Source organism: Cryptomeria japonica, chromosome 5, assembly GCF_030272615.1.
Source record: "Cryptomeria japonica chromosome 5, Sugi_1.0, whole genome shotgun sequence".
Taxonomy (NCBI): domain Eukaryota; kingdom Viridiplantae; phylum Streptophyta; class Pinopsida; order Cupressales; family Cupressaceae; genus Cryptomeria; species Cryptomeria japonica.
This window is the reverse complement of record NC_081409.1, coordinates 15,430,707-15,443,390: the sequence shown is the minus strand read 5'-3', so window position 1 is coordinate 15,443,390 and position 12,684 is coordinate 15,430,707. Positions and strand designations below refer to the sequence as shown.

Genomic DNA, 12,684 nt, shown 5'->3' with positions numbered 1-12,684 from the left:
GGAGTACGAAAGGAATCATGATCATACCCTCCTTGGACAGTAAGGAGAGGTGATTTAGGACCTTGAAAGGTGGGAGAAGGATAAGCACCTTGGACTTCAAAGAGAGGCTTTTTATGCTCATTCAAGTTTATCATGTTAACCAATTTAGAAGTTTTGTTTTTGTTTAGAGATTTCGATAAAGCCACAAAGTCATCAAGAGCATCATCCAACAAAGCATGATCATATCTATTAAAAGGTTTATCTTTTGATTCAAAAGGAGACATCTCCTCATAGAGGGGATTGTTGAAAACAACCATGTTACTAGATTTAGTGGAAGAGTTGATAGGAATGTACCCTTGAGAGGACTCATTCAACTTATCTTTCTCATCACAACGAAATGGCATAGTAACAAGGTTTATGAGTTTTTGGTAAAATGAAGGTTTGGCATCTTTAGGGTTCAAAAACTCATCTAAAGCTTCATCTAATTCATCTTGGCTATACTCATAATAATCATCATAAGCATGAACATTTTGCAAATAAAAATCTGACATTTTGAAATAAAAATTGCATGAAATTTAAACACACAATGCAAAGAAACACACTCTTTTTTTTTTTTTTTCTTTTTAATGAAAAATGAAATGAAAACACACTAAATCTAGATCTAGATCTAACAAATGCAATGCAAGAGGAAGCAATGATAGATTCACGTCGGGTTCACCAAAATGTGTGGGGGAAAAAGCAAGACTAGGTTATCATGCCCTAATCCTACCTCTTGTCACACACTACGGAATACGAAAGAGCCTAGAGGTATCGCACAATTGGCTACTTCTTTTTGTGAAAGAGAGAGCCACGGGCTACCTATTAGGGTTTCTATTCCTTTGTTGTAATTGAAAGGTAAGATTATGCAAGTCCAATTCCTAACCCTAAAGTGTAAGTATGAACTAACAACAAGATTGCAGAATTGAACTTAGACAATGGAAAGCTGTAAACACAAGGATAAAACAAGAATGCAAATGCGTACCCGGAGTCAAAATCGGACTGAAAATGTTCGGGACGGGGGCGCGAGCGCCACTATCTTGATTCTGCACCTGAAACTGCAGCGCCACTATCTTGATTCTGCACCTGAAACTGCACCGGAAACTGCTGTTTTGCACTCTGGAACACTGTCGAAAACTGTCGGAAATGTTGCCTGTCAGGAGGACCAGGGCGCCCAGCGCCTCTGTCCCAGGGACCAGGGCGCCCAGCGCCCCTGTCCTGGCAGGACCAGGGCGCCCCACGCCCCTGTCCTGGTGTTCTGCTCTGCAATTTGATGCAGAGTGCTGTCTCGACCTGTTCTCTCCAGATCTGTATCCTGCGGCGTCGTCCGAGTCCCGAAACCTGCATTGATATCTGAAAAAGGGGGTATGGGCGGCTATATAGGGTTTTGCCTTAGTCAAACCCTCGCTTCGGTGATTTCCACCTCCACGAATAGCCAAGTTGTTTTGTAAAATGTATTGTGTGTGCAGACCTAGTGTGTGTGCAAGGTCCTAAAATGCAAGAAAGCAAACTAGAGCAACCTAGAAAGTAAACCCTAATTGCTTGTAAATGATAATGTAAATGCTCTAAATCAAGATGCAAAGTGATCTAAATCATGAATAAATGAGATATTGAAGCTTTATGCAAAGACATGAAAACAACATGAAATCATACCCAACCCTCAAGGGAGAGGTACAAGCCAATCTTCAGTCAGTAATCTCCTATTGTTCTTCAATGTCTTCCAAGCCCTAAATGGATGAATGGAATTGATAAATGCTTCATAGAGGGATGTTGTAAGATGTTGAAGTCTTCAAAGATCTGCTCTTTCGCTGCATATGAGGTTCCTGGAAACAAAAATCCGATCCTTTCAAATGAAGAAAGAGAGCTCTTATGTATGAAACCCTAGGTCGCAATTTCGTCTTTTGGCCGACCTAGAGATCGAATATCCCGCCAATTTCTTGGGGTTAAGCTTTATTTTATGATTGGATCGCGCTCCTAAAATTTCGGGAAAAATGTCCGGGACCGTGTGCACTCCGGGCGCCACGGTCCCGACAACTTTTCACCAAATTTTCAGGGCCGTCAAATATGATGATTTTAGAGAGAATCCCGAAGTTACAGGTGATTTCGAGATGTTTTGACCCCCGAAATCAAGCCCCCAAGCTCAGAATAGGGCCTAATTAGGGTTTTTGATTAAGTGACGTATTGGAGGAATAAAATGAAAGGGGCACACTTTAATGAAAGGGCCCGACTTTGTGATGTGGAAGATGATGAAATAGAACCTTTAGACCTAATTAATTTGATTAATTAAGTGCTAAAGGGGAAATGAAATGCAAAATGCAACTGCGCCAAGGCGGGTGCTAAACCAAGTGTTAAATTGTACCTCTTTAGCAAGTGCGTACAATTTATGACGTTACACCGTGTTCAGAAGGTTTTAGTGTCCCTGTCAAAGAGGAGTCTTTGTTGCTGGTTTCTGTGTCAATCTCCTAAAACTACGATAAGGGGACATCACAACCTCCCAACATTACCTAGCAGCAACATACACCACCAGCACCACCAAACAGCAACAAAGGGGCCAAGAAATGTAGGGAATCATACCTACATATCACACCAGATCTGCAAGAGGTACAACTTGTACTTGGCCATACCTTTCCAGCTGGAAACCACTCATACTCCTTCAAACTCACATGCTAGGGCTGGAAATGAACATCAATGGGAATGGCTAGTGTAGACTAATCAATACCATCAATATTGGTGGTCAAACAAGGGCATCAATTGAACATATGTTATAACTTATATTTTAAGGTTATATAATGTATATATGCATGCTTTATCCATGTTTCTATATGAATATAATGTATATATGCATGTTTTCATATGATTATTTAAAACTTCCCTATATATTTTAAATTTTCCCTATATTTTGTAAAGTTATCCCCTTTTCTGTCCCCTCGCTGTACCCAAAACTGGCAAAACAAATTGTCGTCCCGGAAACGTGTCTCCCTGTAATGTCCCTGCTAATTTTCTGATATGAAATCCTAATATATTTCACTAAGACATTTCAACAAACACTTGGCTGTCATGGTTTATCATGCTGTTCACAGTTTCAGTTAGACTTCAAGGACATTCTGAAGCAATTTTTAATGAAGGATGAGCCTCATCAATGATTGAATATCATTGAAATAATCCTAAACAACAACTACAACATATTAAGGGCAGATCGGGCTCATATATGTGTCATAACTCCTTGCTGTCATTTAGTCAAACACTTGGCATACATCTTCAGAATACTGTCTAATTTAAGAAGCAGTCCTTACACTAATCCAATCCACATTGAGGTCATTACAACATGAATTTAGAGTACCGTTATATGGACTGATTACAAGGACCAAGTATCTGGTTTCTTTCTGAGGACTAATGACTGATAAAATTACACTACAAACAATGAAATGAGAGATGATGAACCTGGTAAAGTGTAGTCAAGGTAGGCGATGAGGGATCATGCCATATCCTCCTTGTGCAAGCTTTCCCAAGGCTAAATCAAATTTCTCCACAGTCCGCCCTGCTGCAGTATGGTGGATTACTGATGAACTGATGTAGACAGCCAATAACCTCCCCAATTTACCTCCCAAATGGATCGGTTTCTGTGCAGGGTGATAGCGCCTTACTGATTTGAGAGTTTGGAGGTCTATACCAAGTGATAACATCCAAATCAATGGGTCTCCCCTTTGCACAGGTCCGTCTAAGTCTGATCACTGATTTGTGATTGTATGGACACCAAAGCTCATTCAAAATAGTCTCACATGGATCGCCTTGCTCCCTATTGGAATTTCTGCCTTCCAACTTGAAATTAGGTGCATCAATTAGGAGTAACAAGCAAACTCGAGGGTTGGAAGATGTCTGCACAATTCTAGTATATGCCTGCAATACACTTTGATTTCATCCTCTAAGCCTCCATAATGGTATCGCCCTCCTCTATAGACAATAATGCTGTTGTCAAACAGTGATAACTTGCATCTAACATGTCTCCATGACAAATCGTGGCACAATAAAGTCTGAAGCAATCTCCAAACTGCTGTAACTGATATGAATCTCCAAATTAACTCTATATGAGAAGCTGAGTGCTCCACACTCTCTAAGAAACCCTTCAGAGGGTCTTTCACCTCCTCAGTTATGCTGACCAATAGGGAGGTATCGTTCCCTAAGATCTTCTGCGGACAAGCTGTGTTTCCACAACTCAACAAGAGATAACATAAACAACTGATGCCCATCCCTCCATTTCCCTCTTCTATTTATTCTTTTTCATACCCCATCATAAGATTCCTTCTAGAAGAGGGTAGGTACACTTTATTATTTTTAAGTGACTTTAATTATTTTTATTTTATACTTTAGTCACTTTATTAATTTAACAAAATATAAAGTCATCCCACGTGTGATTTAAATAAATATAATGAGACAACTTAATATAATATTAAATTAAATAAATTTCCTCCTTATTTCTCCTCAAACAATTTCAGGCTAAAATCGAGGACATTACACTCCCCATCCCAAAAACTTGGGGTAACATAGAGAAATATATATTTTGTAGATTTTTATGATCATGATTCATCATTGGCCTATTACTTGCTTATAGTTTGATGGGGGTTTGGGGGCAACACCAAATCAAGGTTGAAGATAGCACCCCTTGAGGGGGTTTGGGGGCAATGCCCCCAATGGGGTTGAGAGTCACTGCCCCTTATGGGGATCTAGAGGCAGCACCCCCAGCAAGGTCAGCAGCTCGAGTCTTGGCAAGACGAGTCCCGTTACCATGCACAAAAGTAACACCCCAGCATCTAGGAGAAAGTCAATTTCCATGCAAGAATGGCAACCATAACTCCCATTGTTGAACTACAACTAAAATCTTGTTATTAATTCCATTACAACAATATTTAAGATTCTGAAGAGAATAATAATTAAATATTATTCCCAACACCTCATGGACATCCAAGTACCAATTCCAAGAGTGTTTCACATACACAATACATAGGATTGCAAGGTTGACAGCACTTAATCTTAGCAATAATTTTACTCACCCCTCGTCATATAAAAAGAGTAACATGTCAGTCATCAAACTATGCAGTTACAAATTATAGAGAGCAATTTCAAAGTAAGGCCACTTTAGAAGGTTTACAATTGAAAAAACAAATAAAGTCCTAAAAATACTAAATTGCAAGCATAATATCATCTTACCCTTCTGGGCATATCACAGGACCAGAAAGCGCAGCAAATGTCAAGTCAGCTGCAGTAAACTGTTCACCACAGATGAAAGGCCGACCATCTGCAAGAACATTATCCACCTACAAGATGATAATTTTTCTTGAAAGTGAGAACTTTTTAGTTATAGTTTTATATGCACATGAGATATTTGTCCATAACCTTCACATATGAGTTGCTATTGGAAAAATACTTTTATTCACACCTCTTGAAATATCTGGCGTAGCTTTTTAAGGGAAGCCTCTTTTGCTCCTGGCCTTTTGCTGCCAATCGATTTATTTATACCTGACCTTAACATTGGCATTAAAATCCAAGCTAACCACCTTTGCCAGCTTGCAGCTCCTGCAATTCAAACTTAGGTTAAAGTTGAGGACCAAATGGGAAAATCTTATTTACATATATCATTTCTAATCCCATAAAGAAATACATGGTACAGAAAGAATTCATCATACTTCTATGATCAGTACAAAATATAAGGAATGCATGCATATTTAAAAAAAACTAACATTTTTTTCTTGTCCACCTAGGCATGGCAAGTTCAAAACCATTTATATATAATGTTAAAAATTAGGAAAAACGGTTGAACAACCCATTAGCCAAAAACTCAGAGTAATAACATGGCAACACAAGATCAATTGGGATTTAATGGGGAAATTTTGGGTTAGTGTTTGGGTTATGCTTGGGGAAAAAATTGGGTTAGTGAGAAATCAGAGAGAAAATTTGCCACAACAATGTAAAGGGAAACCCTAAAACCCTATTCTTTTTTACCATAACATTACAGAAAATCGTGAATTATTCACAATTTATCAGGTCGAAATTTGTTCAACCACTTTCTTCAGAAGAAACATTTATTAGATAAAAAAATCAGCCTGCATGCCAACTCAAAAATTTTCATGTTCATAAATTGTAATGCTGCCCAGAATGATAAGCCACTAAACATTTAGAATGATCAATAAGGGCTGAACAACCCTATTTAATCAGAAATGTATTTATGTCCCTAGCTTTTATATGTTCGTTGAGGGTATCAAATTGGATGTCTACTATGATATACCATCCAAAAAGCAGGGAATGATGATAGGTTATAGAAGTAAGATTGATTTGGCTTTGAAATACTAAGGCAATTGATGCTTCCTTGATCCTTCAAAAAAGATTTGAAATCTTGCTAGGGAAAAGTACCTGCAAATTCTGAGGGCATTTACACTGTTAGGTCTTTAAGAAAATGATTTCAAAGTTGTTCCAAGAGAAAAATAACTACCAAGCTCTAACAACCTGTAATATGCACCCTTGTCTTTTATTTTCTTTTGTTTTCTGTTTGATTGTGTTTGATAGAAGGAGATATAAGAATATAGAAATGCAGAAGTGTATTGCAAGATATACAGATTTATAGCAGCAAATAAACAAAGGAAATAACTTGCAAATACAATATTTCAAATGCCCACAAGCAGCTATAATTTGAAAGTCCACTACAGAAGTAAAATTAGAGATGCCCAAATGTTCAAATCTCCTTACAATCAAACGTTTGATCAACATACCCATTTGCTGGTTACAGAAAATATGAGGCTATGACAGCAATGACCAGCAACAAAATGCCCAAAAACCCTAGACGACACCACAAACTAACTCCAAGAGGTATGGCTACATGATAGGAACTGATAGCAAGAAGGAAGATGCCACAAAATGCAGGAAAATGCCTTAAAACTCCAAATCAACCTCCTCTAATGTCCTACCCCAGAATTTGAACCAAATATTTGCTCTACTTTCACTTGTAATTATGTCAAACAGTTGACAGGCATTAAGTATATACGATGTTTTGGTTGTACTTAATTTATAGGTTTGATAGTTTATTGCAGTTTCCAAATGGCTTGCATTGAAATAGAAATAAATGAAAATATTCAGCAACATATGAATTAACACAGTTACAAATTACCAAAATGAAATAAGCTTACTTGTTCAATTTACAGCTGCTTAAAATGATGCAAATCTTATACCTAACACTGCTGTATCAATGCTGCTAATACTTCTATCTTCCACAGATAGGATTCAGTCAATGATAATGGAGATCTGTTATGTTCCTGAGGATGCTGCTGCAGGAAGAATTAACAATGATTTAACCCAGAAAATTCAAACTCTCTAATAGTCTCTCAATCTGATTTCAAGATCTCAATGTTTCTTTTGACACACTAATATGCTTTCTTGATACTCCTTGCCAATTAAAGTTATAGTCTGAAATTATGATTGCAGCAGAACAAGCAACGGTACTCCACTGTGCAGCCACATGAGTATGGTAATAGTTTCTAGCCTCAGAATGAACCCAGAATAGCAAAAAGAAAACAACAAAGAGATTAAGTCACACACAGATCCAATCACCTTCCTCCACAATACTCAGCTACACGTCTGGGTATGACTGAGGCTATAACGCCAAATTACACTTGCATATATATAGAAATTCTTGTGTGTGAGTGTTGTGCGTTGCACACGCTCCCTGTCGCCAATAGGGTCCCCCTCTTTTTGGTCTTTTCGCCTTTGCCCTGTTGAGTTCTGCACAGGGTGTCTCGCGTCTTTTTGAGCGTAAGCCTGGGAATCCGTAGGGTGGGTTTAACGTTCGGGAGTTAAAATTTCAAAAGATCGCTTAAGCTGGTAAACGCTAAGTCTGAAGCTTCAAAGTGTCCTTTTTTTCCTTTTTTTGACTTGTAAAATCGCCTAAGTTAGGTGAGAAATGGCAGAAGCTTGCAAAATCCCCCAAATATGATGAAGCGTCTAAAGGTCGCAGAAGGACCCAAAATGCCGATTTTCGCCAAAGGGAGATTGAAAGGAGGAAAAATGTTAAAGTTTTAAAACTTTGCAAAAAGTCTAAAATCTCCAAACTTTGCAAAGTGCCCAAAATCTCCGAAGTTTGTAAAGTGGCTAAAATCTCCAAACTTTGCAAAAGGTCTAAAATCTCCGAAGTTTGCAAAGTGGCTAAAATCTCAGAACTTTGCAAAAGGTCTAAAATCTCCGAAGTTTGCAAAGTGGCTAAAATCTTCGAACTTTGCAAAAAGTGGCTAAAATCTCCGAAGTTTGCAAAGTGGCTAAAATCTCCGAAGTTTGCAAAGTGCCCAAAATCTACGAAGTTTGCAAAGTGGCTAAAATCTCCGAACTTTGCAAAAGGTCTAAAATCTCTGAAGTTTGCAAAGTGGCTAAAATCTCTGAACTTTGCAAAAGGTCTAAAATCTCCGAAGTTTGCAAAGTGGCTAAAATCTCCGAAGTTTGCAAAGTGCCCAAAATCTCCAAAGTTTGCAAAAGTGCCCAAAATCCCGAAATTCGCCAATAAGGCATAAAGTTTTGAAGTTTAAAGTTGGCAAACCACCTTATAATCCCAAAGTTGGCAACTGCGCGAAATTTAAAGTTCTAAAAGCCTTGCAATTGCTCTCAAACCCCCCCGAAAATGTGAAAATAAAATAGTAAGGCGTTAACTTAAAGTTTGCAGAATTGCCATTTGGGCTGAATTTCGAAAACGTCTAAGTATAAACTTTTTTTAAAACTTTTCAAATGCCCCTCTTGCCTGAAATCGCCAGAATGAGGTAAAGTTAAACTTTAACGTTTGCAAAGTTTCTTCACCTCGAAATTGGGCAAGAAGGGTAAAATCGCGCATAACCTCCAAGTTCGCATTTTATGCATTTAGCCCGAAATTGCCAGGAACAACTAAATTCGCGGAAGGAGTAAAAGCGTTAAACTTGGGAAATTTTCAAATCACCCTCCAGGCATTAAATTTAATGTTTGTTAAATTAATTTATTAAAATGGGATTAATGGTTTGCAGGTTGCAGGGCGCCATCGCAGATAATCAGGCGAAGGCTTGAAATGCAAATCGAAGAGAGATCACAACCAAGGCTAGGCACTGGAAGCTGGAGGAGAAAAGATGCAGCACAAGATCAAAGAGATGAAGCATTGGGAAGCGTGCCACCCGGGCAACAAGTTAAAGCTCACCACCAAAGACCGAAGAACACTCTGAATGCAACAATCATGCATTCTCAGGAAAAGTACACAGCTGGATTTAACTCCAGAAGTTCAGTTTCTGTAAACTGAAACTGTTTTATTGTAAAACTGCCTGTGGGTCTTGCGTAGGATATTTTTGTGGACAGTTATGTCCAACTACCGGATAGACTCAAATTGAATCCAAATAGTGGCAGGTAGTTGGGATAGTAGTTGGATAGATGACTAAGAGTTTAATGGGGATGGGTTAAGGCTGCCAGCTTTTGGATGGTAGGTTGCAACCCTTGGATGCAGTCAATCCTAGCCTCTAATTCAATATTGTAAAAACTATAAAAGGCAGAGGCCTTTCTTTTGAAAGGGTTAGATAGTTAGACAGTTAGAGAGAATTTTGTAGTTAGATTTTAGAGTTAGAATAGGTTAGATCTTAGCAGTAACATAGAGATGCTGCAGAAATTGTTGTAATAGCAGCTGAAGCAAATATATGAACATTGAAATATGGTGTTTGTTGTCTTTGTTTTAGTCTGTTTGCATGGTTTCTTTTAGCTGGTTAATTTTAGAGTGTAGGGGTTTTAATGGTGAAGTGTGGAGGGGTATTTGATGCATTTCTGGTTCATACCATTGGGGGTCTGCTGATTGTAGGTCACCGTGCATGGTTAGTCTAAACCCAAAATGTGCTTAGTTCAACTGCAGGTGTTCGTCTTAGGCTGCGCCAGAATTGGGTGCCTAAAACAAGTGTCTCCAGTCTGAAAATCCTCCATCCCTTGGAGCTTGCACCGTTTTTGTCTAGTTGTGAGGGTATCTCTGGCGAAACAAGAACTAGTTTATCAAAATTTGTCTACCCGCTGCATCAACTGTTATCATCCTTGTCCTTAGGCTTCCCGAACCCTTCCCTTTTTGATTTTATTTCGTAGTCTGAGAATCACAGCAGACCACCTTGTTGTGAAACGTAAGACCCCTTGTGCTCCCAGCAAATGACATCAATCACTGAGTAATCCCGCAGTCAAGACCTAACAACCAAAACCTTGAGGTCGTCCCCTTTGATCAACAAAACCAACATTAGGGATTTCCTTATCTCAAGAGAGGATAGGACACTTAGCGAGTACATTCTATTCTGCATTGGCCGGATGGAACAGTAGCAATGCGATTTTAGACACGTCAATAGTGAGCAGCATACATAAACTCATGACTTCCAAATGAAGAGGCTTAGATTCCAGGTCAACCTCCATGCAATAGATCAACCTTATGCCTAGAAAATAGTAGCTTATGTCAAGCTAAGAAGGAACACCAAGGCAATGCAGCACAAACGGATGAAAAGGAATCGACTCTCAGTTTTACAACAGCTATGATCTCTGTCCACGTTTAAATGAAAACACAGCAATATCAACCTCTTTGAAGGGCATCAAATCTGACAACATCTTTCAATATCATTCCTCCATGACCCAACAGGAACCTGCATTAGCAATCCCTACATGAGTTCCTTGCACCAATACTCATCTCCAAATGGGAGTGGAAATGCATAGAAGGAAATCACATCTCAAAGTAAAACCCAAATGATCAGCACTGATCATTTGTGCGGCAATATGATTAACCCAACCACAATCCTCTTCTATCTTTGCAGGATTAATATACAGTTTTCTTAATAGAACCATGCCATGAATATCAACAGGAAACTCCTTTAAATCGCCCATGAATTTAATCTTGTATTTTACTCAACCAGAAAATATTTCTTTCCACGACGAATATGAACATTAATATTTGCCTTGTCCAAACTATAAAAAGGTGTTCAATATCTTAATAATTATTTTGCAATGAACCCACGAATTCTTTTTATATTTAGCGTCTCATCAAAGTATACTTCATTCCTTTACAAATCGATGCATAATCTTCAAGGTAAATAGACTTAATACCATAGTAAATAAAGTTATAGAAGAATCACCTATAACATATTGATGCCAAGTATATATATTTCATATCCAATCATTATAATAAATTATAGACATCAAACTCTCCCAAAAGGCTATGCCCAGAATGCACATTAAAAAACCCTTATTTCTACTAATAAAATCAGGCTTCAAACTTATTTCACCAACGGTAAACTCGCACTGCAAATTTGTCTCAGAATGAGACTTCAAAAATTTGTCAAACTTATCCATTAAACCCTCCTATGAAATCTACAACTAACCTCCAACAATCTAAACAACAAAGTGCAGTTGCGAATTATGGATAAGCCTGCCTCAAAAGGGGAATTGGGTTTTCGTCCACTTCCGCAAAACCTGAGGGTTTCCGTCCTAGGGCTTGCTGAAATGCCGAAATCTCTCAGAGCTCTTCCAAAGGAATCAATAAACCAAGCATGCAAAAATAAGACTCAAACTGTGTTTTTATAAATCCCTAAAGAGGCTTCCAAAAGAAATTTCAAATTTCCCTCACTTTTTAATATTTGGCTTTTCAAATGGGGAAATAATAAAGTAACCCTTTTAATTCTTCATTGACATAAAAGTCACTTTAATGACCTTGTTAAATAATTATAATAAGTCGTCATTAAATTTATTTATTTTTTGACAACTTAAACTTTAATTGTTTAATTAAATTATAAGGTCAAAATAAAGGGGACATTACACCTCCTCAAACCCTTGTGCCAACACCAACAACATGTACGACCTGCTAGGAATGGTATGACCAGCAAGTACAAGGTGTGGCCTGCCCAAAAAGATCTCCAAAAACTGCAATAAACCCAGTGGCCCTCCTCCAACAGCCTCTCTGAACAATCTCTATCAATGTGAAGCTCTGAAACTGAAGAAGAATGAATTTCAAAACCATTAAAGTTTTGTTGATGTGTTTTATATGACATTTCGAACATAGAATAAAATACCAAGTGTTCTATCCTCTCTTGAACAAGGAAACCTCAAATGCTAAACTTCGTGATCTAAAAGCCATCCCCAAAGTTTACAATGTGAACAATCGACTTTATGTGGTGGATAGACTCAATGAATTGATGTGATACTGTTGGTAATCACAAAGGGACTTATGTTTTTGCTAGAACATGGAAACTAACTTAACTTCTCAAACAAAGAAAGATCAAAAAGGATAAAGGGATAGGAAATCTAATCTAAGCCCTAACAATGCAAGAAATGATTGTTGACTTAGTGAAACCAAACCAAGCTTTGATTTGCCACGAGGAAACAACTACACAAAGATGGTGCAATCTCCTAAGGGTACGCAAATGATTTTCATCTCACTTATGCACATCAACACCATGAACAATGAGCATAGAGCAATTGAAGTTAAGCTTTCAATATGAGTTTAGACTAACCATGCACTATAATTTGTAATCAACAAATTCCGAATGGCATGAACATATAGGCTTCACCATTAATCAACAACAATATCTTCCATTCACCATGCAACTTTATGTAAACAAATCTTAAACTTGAGAAGTAGAAGATGCAACATGTAGAAACAACACACAAGAA

The 12,684-nt window shown here is 38.0% G+C and overlaps 1 protein-coding gene across 2 annotated transcripts in view; it reads right to left on the bottom strand.

Annotated features, from left to right (window-relative positions):
- LOC131077994 (uncharacterized) overlaps window positions 1-12,684 on the bottom strand; it is a 182,684-nt gene that overhangs the window by 63,648 nt on the left and 106,352 nt on the right. For both annotated transcript variants that reach the window (XM_058015609.2, XM_058015610.2), the window contains 2 exons: window positions 5,450-5,586; window positions 5,221-5,327 (listed from right to left, as the gene is read on the bottom strand). In XM_058015609.2, coding sequence (XP_057871592.1) covers window positions 5,221-5,327; window positions 5,450-5,586 — 244 coding nt within the window. The remainder of the gene's footprint in view (window positions 1-5,220; window positions 5,328-5,449; window positions 5,587-12,684) is intronic.